The sequence below is a fragment of the Oreochromis niloticus genome, linkage group LG11 (assembly GCF_001858045.2).
Source record: "Oreochromis niloticus isolate F11D_XX linkage group LG11, O_niloticus_UMD_NMBU, whole genome shotgun sequence".
Taxonomy (NCBI): Eukaryota; Metazoa; Chordata; class Actinopteri; order Cichliformes; family Cichlidae; genus Oreochromis; species Oreochromis niloticus.
The window spans coordinates 10,315,976-10,339,509 of record NC_031976.2 but is presented as its reverse complement, the minus strand read 5'-3'; the positions used below and the strand labels follow the sequence as shown (position 1 = coordinate 10,339,509).

General features: G+C 39.5%; 1 protein-coding gene across 10 annotated transcripts in view; it reads right to left on the bottom strand.

The window, feature by feature from the left end:
* Positions 1-215: 215 nt before the first annotated feature.
* Positions 216-23,534, bottom strand: part of cobl (cordon-bleu WH2 repeat protein) — a 50,956-nt gene continuing 27,637 nt past the window's right edge. For 9 of the 10 annotated variants that reach the window (XM_005450559.3, XM_019364655.2, XM_013270413.3 and 6 more), the window contains 10 exons: positions 15,291-15,888; positions 11,413-11,574; positions 7,918-8,230; positions 6,730-6,848; positions 6,266-6,457; positions 4,605-6,175; positions 4,291-4,497; positions 4,052-4,168; positions 2,735-3,034; positions 216-1,928 (listed from right to left, as the gene is read on the bottom strand). In XM_005450559.3, coding sequence (XP_005450616.1) covers positions 1,845-1,928; positions 2,735-3,034; positions 4,052-4,168; positions 4,291-4,497; positions 4,605-6,175; positions 6,266-6,457; positions 6,730-6,848; positions 7,918-8,230; positions 11,413-11,574; positions 15,291-15,888 — 3,663 coding nt within the window. In that variant the 3' untranslated portion in view covers positions 216-1,844. The remainder of the gene's footprint in view (positions 1,929-2,734; positions 3,035-4,051; positions 4,169-4,290; positions 4,498-4,604; positions 6,176-6,265; positions 6,458-6,729; positions 6,849-7,917; positions 8,231-11,412; positions 11,575-15,290; positions 15,889-23,534) is intronic. The other variant, XM_013270414.3, reaches the window with a different exon arrangement.

Genomic DNA, 23,534 nt, shown 5'->3' with positions numbered 1-23,534 from the left:
TAATTACTATTTGAGAGGTGGGGTACGTTATATATTTTCATCTATATAATCAAAACAAAAGACAGTAGCAGGTAAATTTTTGCTTGATTACAAAATGTATTTATTGAATCAAAAAAAGGTAAACAAAATTAAATGTGCAACCTTCTCCATAAAACAATGTGCACTTTAAACATAAAAAGCAATAGCTTATAAAAACGTTCACTCAGTCAGTGGAATAAAGCAAATCTATCACAATGATTTACAAGATATACATTGTTACACTTCTGTAGGCTTTTTTTTGTAGCTCTCTCCCAAAATTAAGTTAAAGTTTACCTCTGAAGTTATAGAATAACAAAAAAAACAAGCTCTTGAAGATCAAATTAAACAGTGAAAGTGTGGTTTTGCATCATGCATGAAGTAAACACAAATTAAAGTTAGTGTCTATAAAACTAGTTAACCCCCTTTACTCAAAGATGTCTCGAAATACACAGCAGCAAACATTTTACCTGAATATGGAGCATAAGCTTTTCTTCATTCTAACGATGATCCAGCATGGACTTTAATCGTATCTAATACAAACTATTTAATGGCTTTCACTCATAGCTATGACACACTAAACCTCCCCTACAGAGCAGAATGAAATGCAATAATGCTTAAATTATGACATAAGCTTTACTAAAGCTTTCCCATAACAGCTGGTTTTAGATTATCTTATCGATTTAATACACTAATCTCTTTGCTTTTTGTGAAACCGTTCTTATGGTTTTTAATGAAAATGCTTCAAAATGTTGAAATGTCAAAAAAAGGAAAAAACTATTTCAGCTACAGTATGTACAGTATGTATTTATAGCAAATGTTAAGGCTATGCTTATCATGTTTTCCACCGTAAGGCAGAAATATCACAACATAGCATCTACAGATTTTTAACAGCAGCACAAACGAAGGTTAGAAGCTTAAACAGGAGCACAGTGCACTAACAGGCACCAGAGTCCTGAACTGTGGAAGTTGGCATTATGGATGAGATCTCCATAAAATAATACACTTAAAGCACTGCTCACGGACCTACTGTTTTCTTAAATATACAAAAAAAATTATGTTTTAAATAATGTTAATTGTTACAATAAAATAGGAAGTAGTCCAGAATCTGATCAAACTTATTGCACCTCACATTGATTTTTTTTTAAACAAACAGTATGTGCATAACACTGACTTAGCATTAGGCATATAAGGCATTCGAAACCTACAGTGGTAAAGGCAAATGGAAATGATCACAACACAAAATGATATGAAAGTCTCATAGACTATTACATTTTGCTTTCATTGGCACGGATTTATGTCAATGCTCTCGTTGCGCCTTGTGAATTCAAGGGTGGATGGCAGCGGATGTATTTACGAACAGCAATATGTTACAAAGGTGGAAAGGAACATTTTCCAGCAAGCTACTGTTTGTCAAAGCAGAACTGCAAACCTTTCACCTATCGCACCCTTTGTTAGACAGATGTTACAGGTGTTTGGCTACTAACATAGTGAGGTTCTTCTTGCTAGAAGAAATGTTTAAATCCTTCCTCATTCATAAAAGTAATTACATCCCTGCTTTGCTGTTCCTTTCAGAACTACACCAATGCACGCATGAGGCCCAATATTAGTAGTAAGAGGTGTGAATCTTATTGTGAATGATTTATTTTTACTTGATTTTTCACAATTTCTGCAGTGCAAAAAATATATATATCAGACAGCAATCACTGAAAACGTGACTGGAGCAGTTTTTCCCCAAAGACCTGCTGTAAAAGCACTATGGCAAAACACAGAAACTAACACTACATTTAATCTATTATTTCTTGTTGTGGTGATGACGGCTCCCCCTCTTACTGCTCAGGGATTGTTGATGAGCTCGCTTGGATCGTTCCCAGTTTGCCGTTCACTTGAACCGTCTTCTTGGGAACTGCGACCTGGTTGAAAGAAATTGAACATGCCATTTTATTTCTCCACTATCATAATGACAGGAGCAACAGTTTGAGGCAACAAAACAACATGTGATCTTGAGTTCTTTGATTTTTCGCCGTCTTGATGCTATTCAGTCGCTGCTATTGTTCCTTTCTGGTAAAAACAGAGCAAAAATAACAATTCAAAAGTTTCAGAAGTCTTGGTTTTCCATAGCTGCTGACCTAAAATTGAACTTTATCCTCTCGAAAATACTCATGGAGCAGTACAGTATGGCTGTCAGATTTATCTTTGTACGTGTTACAATCTGCAATTCATTTCCAGTTTCCTGGCTGCTAGACCACAGGAGATCTTTGTAGTGCCAGTGATGTCTTCCAGCGAGGCAAGCTGTGTGAAACCAGACCAAAGATGTGAGGAGAAAGAGGACAGTGGTTCAGCTCAACTGGTTTTGCTGCCTCTGTCTGTGCTTCTTTTTGTGTGTCTGCGTCTCTTTTTTCTCTCTTCTTTGATAAGAGTCTCTCTGGGTAAAACAATGATGTCCTGATCATTAATATTCATGAAAACAATAACAACAAAAGGAAAAAAAATGTTCAAAAGTTACATTTTAATTTCCTTGAGCTTGTTAGTTTTGCTGGGCTGTTGGACATCTGAAAGGCTGTACCCTCTGCTGTAATTTTATCTAATGTGAAGCGTGGGATGTTGAGGTGTAACTCTTTACTTTCTTCTCTGTTTTTTCATGAAACTGCTGCTAATATAAAGCAAACAAAGGTTGTTCAGAATTGTAAACTTCTCGATATATTTTTAATAGTTTTACCTTTTTGAGCCTCTCAGCAGCAGATCCAGAGCGAATGGCCTCCAGCATAGCCTCCCTGGCTAGAGCAGGGTTCCCGGGGGCGTTCGCATTCGAATGTGGCACAGAGCTAGTTTTACCCTGGGGCAAGACAGGGGCAGGAGGTGGCGGTGCAATCGTCGGTGCTGGTGGAGGTGGTGGGTGTGTAAAGAGAGCAGAGGTGCAGGTCAAATTCTCGGGGGAAGAGGGAGAGCTTGGACTTCTCTCTTCTTCAGATGCCAACTTTCTGAATTTCTCAAGCTCATGGGCAGCTGCAGATTTGACCTGTCGCACAGAGTGGTGAGACAATGGTAACTGTAGACATGTAACCATATGGAAGGACAGCTGCTCTCATATGAGTCTCTGACACACACTCCTGATACACCTGATGCATAGCTAGAAAGATTTCTATTTTTTTGTTAGAGACATTCAATTTTTTATGAGCTCTCATGACCTATTTTATAACTCTATTTAATATACATATTCAGTCTGTTTACCCTCCTTTTCAAACAAGCACAACAGTTTTGTTTTCCGACTTAGTCATAGAGCATTCCAGAGATTCCAGATCTGGCAGGGAACCTCCAGAATAGAGCCACAGATGTTTCAGCAGCAGTAGCACATTTTCTGCCTCTTTCATTCCACTCGGGTACGGACATGAGAGCAAACCACAGAACGCTTTCCAAAAGGATGGATGAAAATAGACACATGTGCTAGCATAACCTGCGTTCCAGTGTAAGCTGCTAATGAGCTAATAACACAAGACAAAGTGTTTAGCATTTACATTCTAATTTAAGCTCTTTTTGATGTTAAGTGTAAATGTAACAGGTACACATGCTCGTACTGTGTAAAACCATATGCATACACCATAAAATGATATTATCAGCTTTGCTATGTATTACATTTGGCATAGCAACATGCTCACAACAACAGTTCAAACACGCTGATGTTTAGTAAGTACATACAGGATATTTGACCTGCTAATGGCACTCAGAAATCACAGGGTATAGATAATATTAGGAGTTATGCTCTGTGGATATTAAATAACTGTATACTGGATACATTTTAATCTGCATCCAAATGGTGATCTATGGGGCTGAGAAGCATTGTAGCTACATGCTAAACAGAACAGCATTTTAGATATTTATAAGGAAGTGTTTTTTTTATACATGTGAAGGTAAATGCATACATGTTAAAATAATAACTCATACTTTTATATTTTAGATCACATCCCTCTTACTTCCACCCTGGATATCAGCATATGTAGATCAATGATACTTCTTAGCTGTTATGATAATATTTTACCTTCTTCAGCCTGCCGGTGTTATTCTGGGCTCTAATGGCAGCCAAAAGAGCACACCTCTCATTCTCCTCTTCAACATAAGGCCCTTTCTTTAAGGAGCTGGGGGCAGAAGTTGATATCTAACAAGGCAATAAAAATAAGAAAATCAGCCAACATTATTACCTAGCTTGTGTAGATGAACATATGAAACCAGATAGATGGGCAAAATGCTATCCTACAAATCATTTTATCTTGAGCTCACTTTCTTCAGCCTGTCTTTGCCTCCACCTGTCTGGATTGCCTCCATCAGACTGCTGTGCAGAGACGTCTCTTTCTCAACAGATTTATGGATCACTGGTCTGAACTTTTTAACTGGCCCAAACACCGTCACAGCTGGAGATCCTGGGGTCACACTACTGTCTGACACCGTTTCAGGCGGTTGAGATTTTGAAGGTGTCTCCTCTGAGTTCTGTGAATTATAAAAGCAATTATTCATAGTATATTTTCGAGATTCGTATGTTGTAATATGAATCTCGAAAATGTTAATATTAACAGTATAATCCAGGTTTTACTTACGTTTGTCTGTCCTTGAGATATGGTCTTTGGGGCTGTTGGTGGTTTGATATCTGTGTTTAGGGCATTGCTTTTTGCTGGGCTGGGACCTCCAATCTGAATATGTTTGACATTATCTTGTTCCTTGGCAGTGACTTTTATTTTGGTGGATCCACTTAACTCAGTGTGATTCTTGGCTGGTTTGGTTTCCAACATATCAGAACTTCTTTTGGTGGCTACAACACCATTTTCAAATCCACCCCTGTTTGCTTCTCTAAAATCTTTCTGTTGATCTGACATATACTCTGGGTAGCTTGTAGATCTTTGAGGACCAGGATACCTGACTGTAGAATTAGAGCCATTCTCCTTATTATCTAACAAAGATGCCAGGGAAGATTGGCGCGGATTCACTTGCATCGATCGACCTGATTTCTGGAGGTCAGTAGTCGGTGTCTTCAGGGAAGCAGAGCATTCAGGGCTGTTAGGGATATAGCTGGGTTTCGCTAAGGTCTTTGGGGGGTGTTTAGCGATGGCAGACGCTACATATTGGCTTGAGGTTCGCCTGGGTGGTCTGAGGAAGGACAAGTCTGGAAGTAGTGAAGGAGGAATGGTAGGTTTGTCGGCTGGGGGCTGAACATTTTTGGGTACTGAATTTTTGCTCCCCACCTCAACACAACCTTTGTCTGGAACTTTGACATTCCTTATAGGTTCTTTAATTTCTTCTTTCACCACCTCTTTAGGTTGGATTCTCTCTGGAGGTTTAGAAACTGTACTCTGTGTTGATTTCAGGTACTCTGTGTTACTGGTCTTCAGTGTCGTTTCTTTGACTGATGTAGAAGCACTTTTCAGTTTGCTTTTGCTCTCCTCAGCTTTATCTTTGCTCAGCTTCACTGCAGTATCCTGTCTTTCATTTGAGCTCCAAAAAGCTTTGGCCTTCCCAAGAAGAGGAGAACCCTCATCAGAATTGATCTGTGACTCTGAAGACCTACTGACATTATTCCTGGAGATACCCGCTTTCACCATGTTTCCCTGATCGTCGATCTTAATGGCACCAATGGTAAATGGAACACCTGACTGTTCTTTAGCAGTGTTTATAACAGAGGGCTTGGGAGGAATCACAGTGAAGGTTTTCATGCCAAATCGTGATGTGACGTTGCGAGTAATTTTATTATGTGAAGTCGGGAAAACCCTATGTGTCTGTTCATCTTTTTCCGTAGATACTGGTTTCTGACTTGCTGGTGGAAGATCAGGTTTCTTCTTCTCAAAAGATTCAGCATTACATCTCACAGGGTCAGGCAGTATCTCAGCGCTCCTCACGTTTTCGTGCACGTCATCATTAGATTTAACAGCCGATATTTGCTTATCTCCTTTCACGCTGTTGCTATTGACGAGATTCATCTCTTTAGTTTTTTTCTCCTTTATCTTTTTTTCCTTTCTGTCACACACAGACTTGTTCTCCGCTGGTTTAGTGTGCTGCTCAGATTGAGACAGGTCCTTAGTATTTGTACGGTTTCTTTTATTATTGACGGCTTCTGTATAAGCATTGTTGTTTTTGTTCTCGGGCTCCATTCTGGACTTGTGACAAAAGCCATGTTCTGTGATAAGATAAGGGAAGGAAAATTGGAGTAAACATAATACAGAAAAGCAAACCATTTTAAATCTGATGCACTGGCTGTTTTTCCTACCTTTGCTGCCAGCTGACTCCTTCCTGGTAAATGCCTTCACCTCATGTTCAATAATATTATGATCATAGTCCTCCAGTACTTCATCTATGGCTGTAACTGGCACATCCATGTCCACTACAGACACTGGCACCACATTACTGTCACTAGAAATGGTATAAGGAGCCTCTTTTGCTGAGATTACATCTTCATGGTCTGCAAAAAAAGTGGCAGATCAAGGCCTTAATAGGTAACCCACTTAGTGTGGAAAAGTCGCTTCATGTGGAGTATTGCAAAGTGTTGTGTTTTATGTTGTGTAGAACATTTACAGGATTACTTCAGTTGATCCAGCTACTGCTACAGTTGTGTTATGATGATCAACAGGTTAAACCCTTTAGGAACTGTTTTTCAGTTTCAGTGTTGGATATATACATCAGTGAAGACATTTCTATTCAGTGTAGCGTATATTTTTGCCATGCCCCCTTTACCTGCAAGGTCTGCTTCAAAATCAGCCAGAGTCTGATGGAGCTCGGCTGCGAGCTTTGGATCATCTTCAAAGCTGTTTTCCAGTATCACTGACTGCGACTGAGGGCTGATGTCTTTGTGCCTGAGAAGGGTACATAAAAAGGAGTCATCACCATGTAGATTACATACACATGTATATATAATCATGTAGAGGCCCTTATCGTTTATTAAAAAAGTCACTACTGAAAAGACTATATAGTAAAACCCATGACTTTAGTGATGCTGTTATATTCAAAATCCTTTAGTTAAGTAATCTGCCTAAGAAATCAAAAGGGTAAAGGCAGTTCAGAAGTAGAGGAAAGAAAAATATGTGTAGGCTTTAAGTGTTTAAAGTCAAATTTTATTTTCACTGGAGTCTGCTGGCTTTGAAACACGCAGCTGTTAAGATATTATTACCACAGTTCAAACTTCCTGCACTCTCTTCAATGGTTCAACAGAGAATTCTCATGGGTTAGTGGCATATTAGCCATAACAAATTGCATCAAGAAGGCCAACCCAAATAGAATTTATCTTCTAAGAGACTTGGACGGGTCCTCTTTTCCTCAATAATTCTGAGAAAACTGGGTTATAGTGGTTTCCTGGAATAATGAAGAGCTGGCAACATCAGGCCAGAACCTGGATTCATAAAATTTCTCTGAGTAGGGGCATCAATCCAAGATCCCTGGTCTGGGTAAATGAGCGTGTGCTTTTCAAAACAACTTAAAATGTGAAAAGGGATCTGGAGCAGCATTGATTTTTCACAGACCTCTGATTAAGGGCCTAAAACCATAACTATAAAAGCCCAGAATGCAAAGCTGACTCAAATATAATATGGCAGGAGGGGCTCTTGATTTTTACTGCTGGCTCAATAACAAATATCAACTTTGTCAAACTAAAGGTGGATAAAACTGTGACAGTTTGTTGTAATAGCAGTTAGGCTAGCTTAAATGGACAGCTCAGTGGATTAGAGAAGATGAGCTAATATTGACAATAAGATTAATAAGTATGGGAAAGAAGTCAGGTAGATAAATGAAGTAAATGCAGATTCCTTAATTAGTCCCACCATCTTGAATGTAACTTTGGTCAAATTCTTTATATGTAAATATGAGAAATAAGTTAGTTGTGAGTCTCATTTAAACTGCCCAACCCACTTTCTTGGTTCCCTTTTCTACCTGTGTACTGATCCCCAGGTGGCACATCCCTCATCGCTCTCACTGGAACTATCTCGCACTGGCCCCGCCGGCTTCCACCCACTACTTCCATCCAGAGACACACTCCCATCGGGGGAAGTGGGTTGGGTGTCGGAGGGAGAACTGATCATGCCCGAGTCCTCGCCCTCTGCCATACCTTCAGAGGCAGCGTAACCCTGGTCTGGCAGGCTGCTGCTGGCACTGCTGCTGCCCAAAGACAGAGTCTCGGCCAGAGGTGCTTCAGTTTCTGGTTTCTGGTCACTGACTGCAGAGTTCTGAACAGAATGGAGCCAAGCTGGGAGAGAACAGAAAATCTTAGCATTGGGACTGGGTGTTATCGCAGTCAAGAAATATTAGATTACAGAACAGGAAGGCCAGAAGTGTTTTAATTAGGAAGCGCATTATTGTTTCTCTGATAACAAAACTTAGAAGATTAATGATGGCTAAAAACCTTCTAAGTGAGAGGAACAAAAACAAGAACAAAAAAAGTGCAAGCTACAGAACAGGCATGAAGATTAAGAGACGGTAAACACAGAGGGAAAAAAACTGGTTAAGTATTTAGTTTAGTTTCAAGACTCATTCTGACATCAAACACACACACACACACATACACATGCACCCAAGCCAAAAAACATAAGCCAAATATGTTAAAAGCAAGAGTGAAGAACCACCACTTGTGGCTTGATAAACCATCTTTAATGATGTGTGGGTGGATTTACTGTATTCAAACTCTGTTGATTAGATTTTCACTGTACAGTTTTAGATTTGAGGGAAACCTAGCATTGCTTATACCCTCTCATTTTTTAGTACACTCATGCTCTGGTCAGTCATGTGGGTTTGGAGAAGTTATTTACTCCGTCACTGATCTCACTGAACTCAAGGCCAGAAGAATAAAAATCAATGTACCACTTGTTTGCTTTTTATTAGATCAGCGAGCAAGCACAGTGCTGGCTATTTAGCAGTGAACTTTTTTTTAAATGAATTTAACAATGAATGACTCTGTTCGTAATACCAGTTGTCAATAAGATTGTGCATGCATTTGGTCATGCACTGCACTGCAATATTTCTGCTTATGCGTGCATATACGTAAATGTGTGTTGCTGTGTACTAGGACTGTCAGTTTTGGGTCTGTTCCTACTGGTGTGGAGAGAACAGTCCGTTCCAGGAGATGTGGTGATGACTCACAGGGCTGTCCCCCCAGCTCCTTCCCAGCAACAGCTTAGTCATGCCAGCAACAGCCGCAATCGGCACACATTCACACAGACGTGCAAAGACAAGTGCACGTATGCACACACAGATTTATGCTTGCATATGTATACGCTTGCAGACAAGCACACACACACAAACAGACAAACTTCCAACTCAACATGACCTTGGGCAAATTTTTCTGTTAGAGCTAAACTAAGGGTGTCTCCATTCCCAAGCTGTTAATACTGTGACATACCACTTCGGTCCATGCACAGTGCTAAATCAGTGTCCTGGAATCTTGGGGCAGTCTTGAAAAGTTTAATTGACTATTTCTTGTAAACATATTTTTTTTCAATCACCAAAAAAGAAAAAAAGAAATCGATGATCAATCCTTTGCAGGTTCAAAAATTACGTGATTTAAATTACACATGCCCTGAAATAGGCTACGCATTTGCATCATATTTCAAAGGGTTGGAAGATGCAGAGTTCTAAAAATGTCATCAGAAAGAAAATTAAATTACCGTACAATTAATATCTAATCAGTTCAGGCCTGTACATTGCTGTCTAAAACTGTCCTCATCTCAAAAAAGTAAAATTCGTCTTCACCGCATAATACACTTCAATACCACAAATGCTGCATTCATACAATACAGAATTGCTTAATAAAAACAAAGATAACACAAAAAACTGTACTTAAGCATGCAGGATGTTTTCTATTACACCGCTCGTAACTGTACACAAGTTCTTTCTATGAAACCGTCTTTTTTAAGCTCAGATTTCTTGTGGTTTTTCATCCTAAATAAAATTCCTAATTCTACAGTGAATGCAATCCTTCAAAAACAAACTGTGAAGCACTAACTGAGCTACAAGCTGCCTCCAGCTCACAGTGTCTTGTTAATTTTTAAGTAGACTGTTAAAAGCTTTCTTTGGAGAGAGGTCTTGTATTTCATATGCTTGTCTTTATGAAATTTAAGAGCCATTACCACCTAAAAGTAACATGTCATCGATACATCACTCTTTCCATACTTTTGCTAAAGTCAGCACGCGTTCGGGTTTTATGTTTCTAAACCAAGCCACAATACCAGGCGAAGACAGAGCGACGTACACTGTCCTGCAATCGATCTGCAGCTATCACATCACCGAAATATTGGCTGAAATCACGTGACCTAGCACCACTGCCTTCTGACCACATTCTGTGTCCACTTTTAACTCAACTCTGATCTCACGCAAAATAACTGACAACCAGTGGATCAATGTGAAGTAAAAACCATGCAGAATATGTACAAACATTTGTAAAAAGGATAAAAACAACACAAATAGTACAAAAAAAACAAGCTTTTTTTTAAAGAGCAAAACTTTTTAAAACTTGCTTTCACTTTTGTCACAAGGTTATATGCAGTGAGAATGGATTCTGTGGCACCAAGTAAAGGCAAGTTATACAAATGAAATGGTACTCAAACGTGAGACTGTAACACCAAATGCAAGACAGCAGAGAACAGCAGAAGTAGACATCAAAGGGATGAGAGGAGGATGGTGATTATCAAAGAAAAGTCCAGCAGAAATAAGCGAGGCCATGGAGAACCAAAGGGAGCTGATGAAAAAGGACTGTCGGAGTGAAGGAAGGATCGAGCCAGAGAGAGAGAGGGAGGGAGAGAGACTTCAGGAGTGTTTGGAACGAAGACGCACAGGCCCGCAGCAGTACACTACAAAGGAGGGTGAGGGGTGGGGAGGAAAGAAGAGAACAGATGAGATTTGAGATGAGTAGATCATTAAATTTGTATTTGGTAAGGTAAGGAGCATTAAAAGAAAAACAAAAATATATAGGGAACACCTACAGGGGCAGAAGGTGGCATTAAATACAGTTCAGCGTCACTCAACATTCTCGTCAATTATACATCTAATTTACTCCCATGTCCTGTTTAAATGCAACATGAAAGGTACTCAAGAAGATTGCTGTTGACCTTAGACCTGACCCTTTGGACCCAGGGAAAATATCAAAGCTTAGAGATTGACGTTTATATATATATGAAGCCCCCTGACCTCACTTGGACCCAGCATCACTTAACAATTCTGCTGCCCGGGTCACTGAAGGAGAGATGGAAAACATGAAAGGACAGAGTTCAGGATTGCCTTAGAAACACAAACATCAAGGTTTGGCGGTTAAGCCAGATACAAACTGTGACTGGGTAAAATGAATTAAGAGCTGGAAAACAGGATCAGCAGCTTTTAGGAAAGACAAGAGAAAACAAGAATCGAGGTTAGGGGGAGGGCAGTCCATGTGGAACCTACACTGGGGAGCCTCCTTCACCTCCGTGAGATTCTGCGGGGAGTTGCTCTCTGTAGGCTCAGTGGGAGGGGGTGTTGAGGGAGGAGTAGAGGGTGATACATGCTGTGATGGCTCCTGCACGGGAGAACGGAGAGGTTTGGGTGGCGCCGGACGATCACTGTTTCCTAAAGGAAAAAACAGCATGCGGGCAGGGCAAGCACTGATGGTCATACTTCAAAAATGGGGAAAGTGACTTAACAAGTTATACTCAAACTTCTAATAGAACTGGAAGTTGTAAAGAAAACTACATTTATTTGCGGCAAATAGTTGCTTCTTTAGCCCTTTAAGTTCTCATGCCCGCAGAATTTAAAGTTTCTGGGGGCATGCCAATCCATAAAATATGGACCCATGACGTCCATATTTTATTTGGGCAACTCTGTGACAAGTGCATAATGGTAGATCATGGGCATGTGAACCAGGGGCAGATCTACAGGGGGTTTTGAAGGAGGAGGGGGGTGTTTGAGGAGCCCCTCAACTTTTAATGATACAATAAATAGTTTTAAACTGTTTTTATAGATATTTAATTGACTCCATTTACATATAGGGGATTTTCACATACTTCACTGAAGAGGTATGTGCAACCCTGCCTAGATCTCTTGCTGCTGGGGTCGGAGGGCTAGATGATGTAAATCAGAAGGTTTGGTGAGACTCTATGTCATAAAGATTATTTATGAATGTGGTAACTAGAATTCAGATTTTTTTCTGCTGTTGTTCTAAATTGCCAATTATTATATTTTCTAAATCACTATTTTTGCAGTTAGAGGCTCATTAGCCACAGGTTATGTCTATCACTGAGTTATAGGAAAGAGGTAGCTTTTTATTCATTTATTTTGCTGACCTTTATTTAACCTGGAAGTCCCAATAATATCAAATCTTATTTACAGATGAGACCTCATCAAGGTAACAGCAACAAAGTCCACTCTCAATCAAATACTTGCTTTGTGCTTCTTCACTTGAATGAGTCTCCCAACTGTACAAGGCATGGCTGACATCAAAAACCTACAGTGATGTGAAAATCAAAGCACTGTGGTCTGCCATAGCACTCCCACAAAGTTTTTGGCCCTTAAAGCACTACAGGGTACTCTAGTGTTGCCTCTGTGGTAATTTACAATGAGATGCATCAATAATTAACAATTAGGGGTGCAACAATACATGTATCGGTATTGAACCGTTCAATAGAGTGCTTTGGTTCGGTATGAATATGTATCGAACAATACAAAATGTTTAATTTATTTTATCAACTTTTCTTCTGACGATGCTGTCTGTGTTGAGAGCTCAGTGGATCTGCGTTCGACTACTCCGCCTAGGCTGCACTGTCAAGCGCAGATCCACTGAGCGCAGCGCAAGCTAGCGAGACAGAAGTTAAGCCCGTTGCAACATGGCATCTGCCTCAACGCTACCCGAAATTGAACCACCGCCACCCTCATTCAATAGTTTCGAACTATTTTGGTTTTCATGTGAAGCATGACCCTGATGGTAAGCGCGTCATGGACAAAAGTAAAACAGTATGTCGGATGTGCCACGCAATGCTCAATTACACTGGTGGGAACTAGTGCGTTAGTGCAGATAGCTCATTAACGTTGATGCCGTCCAGCCCCACGCACGGGGTGATCCGCGGTAACTCGTTAACGGAGATTAAAAAGGCATGAACATTTTTTTGTATCAAAAAAATATCGAACCGTGACACCAGAGTATTGAACTGAACCGTGAATTTTGTGTATTGTTGCACCCCTATTAACAATATAAATAAGCTATATAACATCTCTAGGAAGCAGAGCTGTTATGAATGACATAGTAAATTAACACATTTTAACATATGTTAGTTAAGACTGCAGGTTTACTTGTTATAGCTATGAGTCAACACCTTTGAAACTAGATGTCCAGAAAAGACTGCAAAGCTTTATCGAACTGTTCACAGGATCATTACTGAAAGCACAAACAGCTTTTAAGCAGTAAGGAAACAGTAAGAAAGGAAGTGAGGAGTCGATTGCAAATGATACATATGAAGCATTTGAAAAAATAATAGGAACAAAAGCACAATAATGGGAAAAAGCTGTGCTGAAATCCAGCTGCCTAAATTTACTTATAAAGCTTGTGATTCGTCAACTTGCTATTTTTCTGTTTACTCTGTTGTTGACAATTGGATGGTACCGAAATAGCAGGCAGGGCTGGGATGATAAACTACACAGTTATAACCTTGACAACCACTGGAGCGCACACTCATACACACATACACAATCCTTCTTTAAATCACAGGCTAAAAAAAGCATACATAAATTAAGGAATGATGAAAAACAGAGTAATTAAAACCCTTCAGATGGTAAATCTCTGCATTTTCAGGCATGAGTGAACCACTCTATACTTCATGTGCAGGGTGATGCTGTTTACCTAACATATACGTAAGCTATTCACACAAGTTTGTACTTGTTCATGTATAACCAGTTGTCAGGCAGAAAACATTTTTTTTACAGTCACTGTGGGTGAAAAGTTTGAAAGGTGAAAAGGGACTACTTGCACAAATACACAAACACGCATCTTAACTCAGCGAATAGTTTCTTATATAGTTTGAAGATACAGAAGAAAGACTGAAAATAGGAAAAGTCGAAGCAAAGGAGAGGCGAGAAGGTGGTGCACTGTCAGCAGAGCGTCAGGATAGAGAAAAAGAAAGTAGCTAGGTCTATAAATTTATTAATGACCTTCGTGCTGCGTCTTCTGAACTGTCTAATGCACTAACCTCCTCATACTTCATCCTTTCTCTTGCTTTCATCCACCTGTCCATCACCCTTCTCTCCTTAAACTCCTCTACTCCCCCCGCCTCTGCCTGCCACCCTCTGTCAAAACCTTCCCATGCTCCACTCTCTCAACTTCATTCTGATACTCTCACCTTTCTCATCCCTTTTGAGGTCTACAGCTCTCTCATCTATGCCCCTGTCAGACACGACAACCCTCTGCCGCAATCTCGCTTTGCTATTGAGAAAGATTTGGGTTATATAAAGATCAATATGAGGCCAGCTAAAGTTCAAGTAGATCCTGCTTAAATCTGTGATGGATCCGTCTGACTTTGTATCTGCCAGCTTTAAAAGTTTGAGCGAGTGGGTGCAGGCATAAGAGAGAGAGAGAGAAATAAAGAGAGGAATATAAAAAAATGAGTGTAAAAAAAGAGAGGGGGGTGAAAAAGATAGATAGAAGAATGTGCTGTAAGAGGCTGATAAGTTTAAGGGAGAAACAAGGACTGTATTGTCTCATGGGCGATGATGAAAACCAGCTCCACGAGTTCCTGTCCTTCAGCCATGACATGCACGCACGCACGCACACACACACACTTTCCTTCAGCAGGTTATGCATGTCATTCGTGACACTTTCAGATGTTGCTGCAGTGTGACAGCTGAGCTCTCTCGAGCAGATATTCAGTCACTTCTAACACGTAGAAATCTCTACAGGCAACTTCTGACTCACCTCTCACTTCTTCAGCATATAGAAAGTGTGTTTACAGTCACTGTCAAGAGTTCAATGAACAATGGCAAAGCTTACTTTTTCTGCCAGTGGAATCATGATATGCTCTTTTTTTAAGAGCATACACACAGACAGACAGAGATATGAATACAAAGCATATATATGCAGTAGTTGTGTCTGAGAACAGGTAGATCTCAAAGTTTCCCTTGTATGCCTTCTATGTCACTATAAATATAATTATCTTATTTTTTTTACCTGTTGCTAAACACTTTATGTGTCTCTTCTGTGTAACCTTTGTTGCTTTAGTGTGTGACTTTATGAAGGGAAGTCTTTAAATGTTTGCTGCTGTGTTGTACGCTTGCTGTAATGCCATTTTATAGATATTTACCCATTCCGCTGTGCCTATTGTTCTCAGCCTCTTCCAGCTTCAGGTTCAGGGCTGACTCAGTCTCCGACATGGAGTTATTCTCTGACATCCTGTCTTGAGTTATTTTGCCGGCCGCGCTGCTGACTGAATCTTCCACTCTGCCGCTGGAGTTTTTCGCAGCGGGTTGGACCCGCACGGACCCACTTGTTGTGCTACTGCTACTGTAGCTGTAATGGGATTCAGCTTGCTCTAGGTCAGCATCTGAATCATCAAGACCCTGGCTTAGTTCAGAGCTGGAATCCTGCACGGCAAGGCTGTCAGTAGTGCTGCTGCTCGGGGTTGGGGAGCTGGAGGTTGGCATGGCATTGGACACAGGATCTACTGCTATTTTGTGCGAAGCTGCTTTTTCTGTTAGTTTTATCACAGTGGCAGCTGAGGCTGTGGTCGAATGTGCCACCTTGGTGCGGGATGCCGGCGTAGGTTTATCAGGAGCTTGACTGTCAGGAGTTCGAGCCACAGAGGCTGAAGTGTCATCAGAGCCTTGCGTGATGGATGTTGGAGTGGGAGGAGGAGCTGGAGCCTTTCTTTTCCTCTGCTGGCTTTCTGAACCAAGGCTCATCTGATAAAATTGAAGGAAAAGGAGGCAGACAGTACAAAGTTAATTTACATGAGCACCTTGTGCATATGTGTGTGTCTGTGTGTGGTTTAACCATAAATTAGCCTGTAAATTCAGTCTGCCAAGCCTCAAGTAGAGTTTCCTACAGACTAATTAAATCAAGTGGAGTTCTGGCAGGCGTACAGGTTTTTAAATCCATCAGAGTGCCAACATTCCTTTTAAATTATTCTCCAACAAGACATATAGGACCCGGCGTAAATACAGTCGATATGATGCAGTGGCATATTACGAGTACGATATGTGTACTTCACTATGGTATTTCTTAGTTATTCAACTGGTAAATCAACAATTATTCAAATGCAATGCTGTTATACTGCTGATTTACTTACTGCCAAGCCAGTGATGACTTCCAAAGGAGACATGAAAGTCAGATTATCATAGGTGATTTTCAGGTCAGTGCTTTAACAGAAATATCAGTGGATGTTCATGACTGAAATATTGTTTTGTGTTTTTCACAATGACAGAAGCTGGACCTAAAAACTGAATAATAAATTCTAACTGGATCGAGAGGACGTTTTAAAGAAGAAACAAACAGGAAAGAAGGACAGAGCAGGAAGGAGAGAAAATAAAATTAAAAACAGAGCGATGGGACAAACCAATGAATCAATAAGAAACTATGTGGAAACTCAGTTTTGTTCAATGAGCAGATGAGACCCTTCATATGCTTTTTTTCAAGTTAATCTCACTCTCTATGATACGTTTTCAAAGAATCAATTTAAAAGTGCTCTGGGCAGTCTTCAGCAGTATCGATAACCTACTTTCGACTGGCGATCACCGCTTATGCTTTCAGCTTTTCCTTCATTCTGAAACGCAACAGAGAACATGCCTAGAGCTGTATGGAGCTTTGCATCATACAGCAGGACAAAAGAGCGATAAGGCCACCTTGCATTTTCGCAGGCATGCTGGGTTCAAACATGTGAACTCAATGAACTCACTGCATGGCATTCTATGGAAATCCAAATGTCTTTCAGCTGATTGGCTGTCTCTTTTTTGGTCTCCCACTTCTCTCCCTCTTTAGCATTCAAATATACATAAATGCAGGCATACCAGTGCAAGTGGACAATAGTTGAAGCTGCAATGGACGACTGACTGCCCCAGAAGATTGATGTGTATTTTTCTAAGTGTGTATGCGTGCCTGTATGTGCTGGCTGCAGAATTAAGAGTCAGGCCTGGTACAAAGGGAAAAGAGCAGTGGCCTCAATACATAAGCATATGCCCAACACTTTTCTGTGCAACTGTACGAGCACGAGCATGCACACAGACACACACTTACATATGCACCAAAGTGCACACACACATTAAAGGAACAGTATATCTCATACCTCAGGCTGAGCTGTTGTAGAGATTAGGGGGTTGTTACAGGCTGCATGGTTAAGTGTGCGTTGCTCTCATGAGCTTATTGGCGCCATGACTGGGAACGCAGCATGTACTTAAGACTGTTAGAGACTGAAGCCAGAACTCTGTAATATACTACACTCAAGGTCACACTATACATTAAGTTTAGCAGACTTTGCACTCTTATTATCTATAAACTATGTGTGTGCTGTGTAGTGATTCTCCGTTTTCAATCAGAGTATTTGTATTCTCAGCGCTGGCTGTTTTTCAGATTTATCACAGACAGTGTTTCAGTATCTTCAAGCTTTTTCATTATATACCACAGGGTCGGCAAAAACAATGTCAAATATAATTGACAAAAGGTAGTAAGTTCATCTACATCATTTGCAGTACACAGTATAATAATAAAAAAATTAATATATGTGAATATTAGCAATACTAACCATTTCCATTTAAATTAAAATTCATTAAATATATATACATATTTTACTCAGGCTATACATTAAAAGTTTTTTATTATCACAGGCAGCAAGATAAATTTTGTGGAACTATATTAAAGTGGAAAGCAGAATTTTGTTTGTTCTAGAGAAAAGTTACTAGCAAGACCACAACAAAACAAAGAAAGAAAACAGGTTTTCTATTCTCTGCAATGATTTTGTCTCAGAAGTGCATTTAAACTGAATGCTGTACATCGGGTCAGTTTGTATGTATCTAAACTTAGAAAGCAAGTGGAAAATAAAAGAAATAATCTTGTCCCATGTTTGATCAAAATAATTGATCGCCACATTTCCCTGACTTTGTTTTTATTTTTAAAAAACAAACAAAAAACATATGTGATATATGTGAGTAGTTTTTAAGGGGAATGGACAGTCTGCTGTGTCAATTAAATTTTCCACTCCGTGGTTTGGAAGGCAAAGGGCCCCATGTCAGAGCATGTTGATCAGATAGGGCCACCCATGGAGGCATCAACCTGGTAGCGTGACCATTCATCAGTTGTTTTTGAAGGACTCTTGATGGGTGAAGGCCTTTGTGACAGGGCAACATAACAAGAGTAATGTGGAATGTGAAAAGGATAATGTGGATGCATGAGAGGGGGCTGCTCTGTATTTGTGTGTGCCTAAATACATCAGCAAGGATGACGTCATTGTGTATGTATGTGCTAATGAGAGATAACAAAGCAGCTGGACTGTCTTCATCATCGCTCACTTTCCCGTACTGAACTAAAATGTGGAAGAGCGTATATCAATGTTGACAACCACACGCTGCGGTCGTGTTTCTTATGTCTAATGCCTTTTAAGACAAGGTCAGCTAGGCACACTTTATTTGGTAAAAGCACACCACTGGAGATCATGCAACTTCCCTCTGCTAGTCTTTGCAGTTTTAGGTTTTTGAGCCAGTTGGCATGTGATCAATCAGAGAAAAACTACTATTTTTATTACTGCATTAATCCAAGACAGATTAGTAACAATAGGAACAAATCAGATGGTCATTGTCCTCTTCGAAGAAGTAAACAGTCTAATCAGTTTGATCAATATTATCATATTTAGCTGCTGTCACCCACAGTATGTCCCTGTCAGGTTTCAGATGAACAAATAGATTTAAACCTCTAATCTAATAAACTGCAATATACTAGCTTTATGATCCATTAAAACTGGGATGCAATCATTTTAATTTGCGGTTGTACTAGATAAAAATGTAAGCTCAGTTACCATGCTGAATTATGGCCATGTTTTCTCTCCCATTACACACTAACTCACACATTAACTCAAGAGCTGACTGTGCTAACTCTGCTTAGTTCTGATCTGTTTTAGGACCAAAGGTTTCCCAACTCAGGGTTAATCAACTCAAGAGTTTGGGGTTAGGCTCAGAGTTTGTTAAGCCTGCTTCCTGGAACAGACCCTGGTTTCATACATAAGATGTTTTGACAGCAAAGTGCAAACAGATCTTGTCATACATAGGCCGCATGGCAGGGGCACATATTCCCCTAATCCTGGCCCCTAACTAATGCTAACACAGCCTTCAGGGTCAGTGCGTTTGAAAGAATGCTTACTGTGCCATCTTACAATACTTTAGCCACGATAACCGTATAATCAGATCACCTAAGACTCCGCTGCCGAGAGTTCAATTAAATTATTTTTTTTTATGTGGCGAAAAATTGCAAGTCATGTCAGGACAGGGCCTTTGAGTTTGCATATTATTCTATTTGAGTTTGCATTCAAGAGGATAAATGATTTGATCTTAGATGTAGCAGTAACAAATCTGTGACAGAAGCAGGCTCAGAGAGGGCAGCCATTTAACTAAAACAGATGAGGTGAGGGGACAGTTAACAGCCTTTCCTTTGAACACAAACTTGGTACTGGACACAGAAAAAGAGTGTAATAGCTGAAGGCTGTAAACTTAAAATGCACTCAGCTAAGTTCTGGAGTTTAATTCTGTGTTTGCATTTTTTTGCAACTTTTTCATATACACATTTTTTTCACTTGATAATGATGTAAATGTACTACCGATGATGGTGCAAATGTCAGATACATTTAGAATGAGATTAAATCAAGTTTTCTGTTACATGCTTTGGACATCTACGTCAAAGCCTTTCTGAACAACTTTGTAAAATGTATACTGTCCTGCTAAATCCAGACACCTGCTTATATTGGCCATAGCACACATCAATAAAATTGACATGTGGAGTGACACAGTGGTGCCATACAGCCATCCAGCACACAGGATATCTTACCAAATAAACACATTTTCCTTCTTTTATTTTGCTTTGTTTTGCTCGCCTGTTCTTGAATAGATCTTGCATGTCTTTTGAGAGAGAAATGAAGAGAAACACACAAAAAAATCCATGCAGGAACTCCACACATATCCAATAGCAAACAAGAAACTGCTGGGTATGTACATGCATACATGCCAAAACCCATATTTATGGGCACTGCAGGGCCATTAACACGGTGCTGGTCCGCTGAGTACTACAAGCAGAACTGCGAATTAAATTCACTTTATCATTTGGTGACAGAAGTCCAAAAATGTTTGTTACAATTAAATATATAAGTGGAAAAAAGACATAAAAACTGAAAGATAAACTAGCTGTAGGTAATATATTTTAAAACATTTGAATTTAGAGACAGCCTGCTTGCACGACCACGCTTTCATTTTTGCTCTTTTAATATTTCTGTCCTCTGAGCTGTCGTGTAGTCCTCCTGCAAGGTGAGGGTGGTCCTAATAGATTTCATGCTGTACTACATTTTGGAAATATGACCCCACAGCTAATACATTGTTAATGCTGTACAACTTAAACACACACCTAATACTCATATAAGACTGATGTTACCTTATTTTGACTGTCTCTGTGAACCTCTCACCCAGTTTCTCACTTCTTTTTATCACCTCTCTTACTCTCTACTTCAGATGTCCTAACTCTTCGTGTACACACAGCAAAAAAATGTGTCTATTCAAGATGTATCTCCTTTTTACGGGCAGTGAAGCAGAGAGTTCAGAATTTCTCTCAATTTCTCTGTCACACGAGGCAACGCAGACACGGCTTTCATCCCAAACCACAATAACAGATTGCCTATCACTGCTGGAAAAAAAAATACAAGGTTGTGTTTCTCTGAACTCGATGTTCCAAAACATAATTCAATTAAGTCTGTCTCTCGTAAAGACATACACAGATTGTTGATTGTTGAGCTGGAAAATAAAAAAACAAAGCTGTAACTTCCCTCCATGCTGGAGTCATTAACTGATCAAAGAGCATCTAATTCTCCTATAGCAGAGAATCGTTTTACATTCATCTGGAAATGTGACACAAATCCCAGAGTGTCACTTTTATTGCTGTATATAAATGACAAATATAATAAAATAGCTGTTGCAGTCGTTGCAACTAGAGTTGGACGCTGACAGCCAGCTTTAATTCCTACTTTTCATTAAAAAGAATAATCCAAAACATGCATCTGCACTTTAATTAACGAGCTCTCACTTTCTATATCAGTGGTGGTTAGTTCCCTAACAGCTTTACTGAAACTTTGGTCTCTTGTCTATTGTAATCTCTGCAGGGCAATGAGTGTACTCGTCCAAAGTTCATATAAAAGAGACACCTCTCTGCAATGTAACTCCATATCCCGAGTGAACTTTTTAGCTCACAGTAATGACTCATTAAAAATGTTGCATAATCAATATATTGAGCTCATAGCGTAGCTCTGAAACAGCTCTTCATTATTCGGATCAAATAATACATAAGTAATACAAACTAGTTTAGATAAAACTCATCCTGATTACATACAATTCAGTTTTAAGGCTTCTATAAAACAAGGGACAGGGCTTCAGTTAAATGTTACGTGCATCTACTCATTATCTGGTCAGTCACTGGGGATAGACACAGAGGGTGTAAACTGGTGCTGGCTTTTCAACATTCTGACCTTTCATTTGAAGAATGCTTTATTTCCATAGTCAACAATGAAGAGAGTCTGACCCTCCTAATTTTGTCATTGATGTTAATCAAACTATGTTGCTTGTATGATTTAAATGGCCACACTTAGTGATCTCTGGCTCTCTGATGTCTATTTAAAGCCATTTAGCTTCATTATAACAATCTCATCATTCTTATAGCTTATACTGCAATGCCAGTGTCAATTACTGTGTCTTGTAAGTCATAATTAGTTGACTACCTAAGCCTGTTTGGCGCATAGGGAAGTCTATAATGAGGACAGCTGTCACAGAGAGCTGTCCTGAGATGACCTGTGTCCTGTAAAAAACTGCCTATGACTCTCAGAAAGAATGCACGGAACACTGACTCTGTTAAATTTACGGAAATATGGAAAAGGTCAGAACGTTTTCAGGAATCTGAGAAAAAAAAAACTCTGAGTGCAGCTTTGATAGTAATTGTAAAAAAAGCAAAAAAGCAAAAACCAAATGGTTTTTCATTGGTTAGTCATTGTTTGGTTCTGTAACAAAGTCCCAGAAAAGCTCTCCAATGTTTGTTACAAAGTCAATGACTGACAAAAAAAATCTCAGGTTCTTAAAAAGAAATTCATTAACTTCTGAGTTCTATTTTAATAGTCATACATGCCCACAGTTTTTTAAACATTTTTTTTTAGTAGGCTAAAAGACACTTTCCTATTTTGTGTTTTTACTTTACATAAAGACACAAGCTCTATATAAAATGCACCGGCATTCTTGTTTTTTTTTTTTTAAAGATAATTTGTATTCTAAAAACATAGCTAGGAATAAATGATCAACATGCAAATATATGATAAATAAAAGTTTATCATCTATCCAGTTCTCCTCATCATCAAACATGCACGATCACACGTTCTCATCCTGCAAAAACACACAAGCTGTGGTAGAGTAAAGATATTTTCACGACATGTCTGAGTCAGCAAAATATAACAAAAAAATAAAATAAAATAAAATAAAAATGAAAATAAATAAATAAATAAAAAAATCCCCACATTTGACAACTGTTTACTTCTGCATTATCCAAAGCTATTTGGGCCATTTGCTCAACAAATAAAATTTATAGTGTGACATCTGTTTTCACTGGAGCTTGAACTTTTAGAAGATGGCGAGCTCATCTACAGACATAAAAATTTGCAAGTTTTTTCCCCCCTCAGTTTAGCACCCTGCCGCCTCAAACAACTAATGTGAAATGTGGAAGTACAACTTTTAAATGTAATGCAATCTGATTTAACATCTGCAGTTGGACCACTTATTCAAGAACTTAGAGCTCTTTAATGCCAGTGTCCTGATATGCCCTCAGAAACTGTCCTGAGAAGTCTCTCTGCTATGGCATGAAATCTTTTTTAGTCACCTTCCTGAAACACAAACATGCCAGGCATAGCGCTAATGCCTGACACCTTGCACTTCTGTTGTGTCCTTACATGATGTTGGCTAATCACATAGTCTGTTTTTTAATCAAACAACCCCTTAAGGATAAAGTCCCTTCATTCATTTCTAAGTGACTATCTCAGTTTTATGTGTTGTTTTTACTCTGTAAAATGTGTGCAGCTGAACTGTCGATAAAACAATCTAAACACATCAAAAATATTCAAAAACAAGGACACGTGACAGGTGACCTGCACCACAGTAGGACCTTGCATTACGATACATGTGATAGGCTAACAGTTTAGAGAAGGCATACGGAAAAAATGAAGAAACCTATTCTTAGACTGTCCATCAAGTCCTCAGATAACCTTCCCAACTCCTGTTCTGTTCTAGCTGCTCCTGTGAGTCTGGGTGGTGTCTGGTTATTTGAGCCCTGG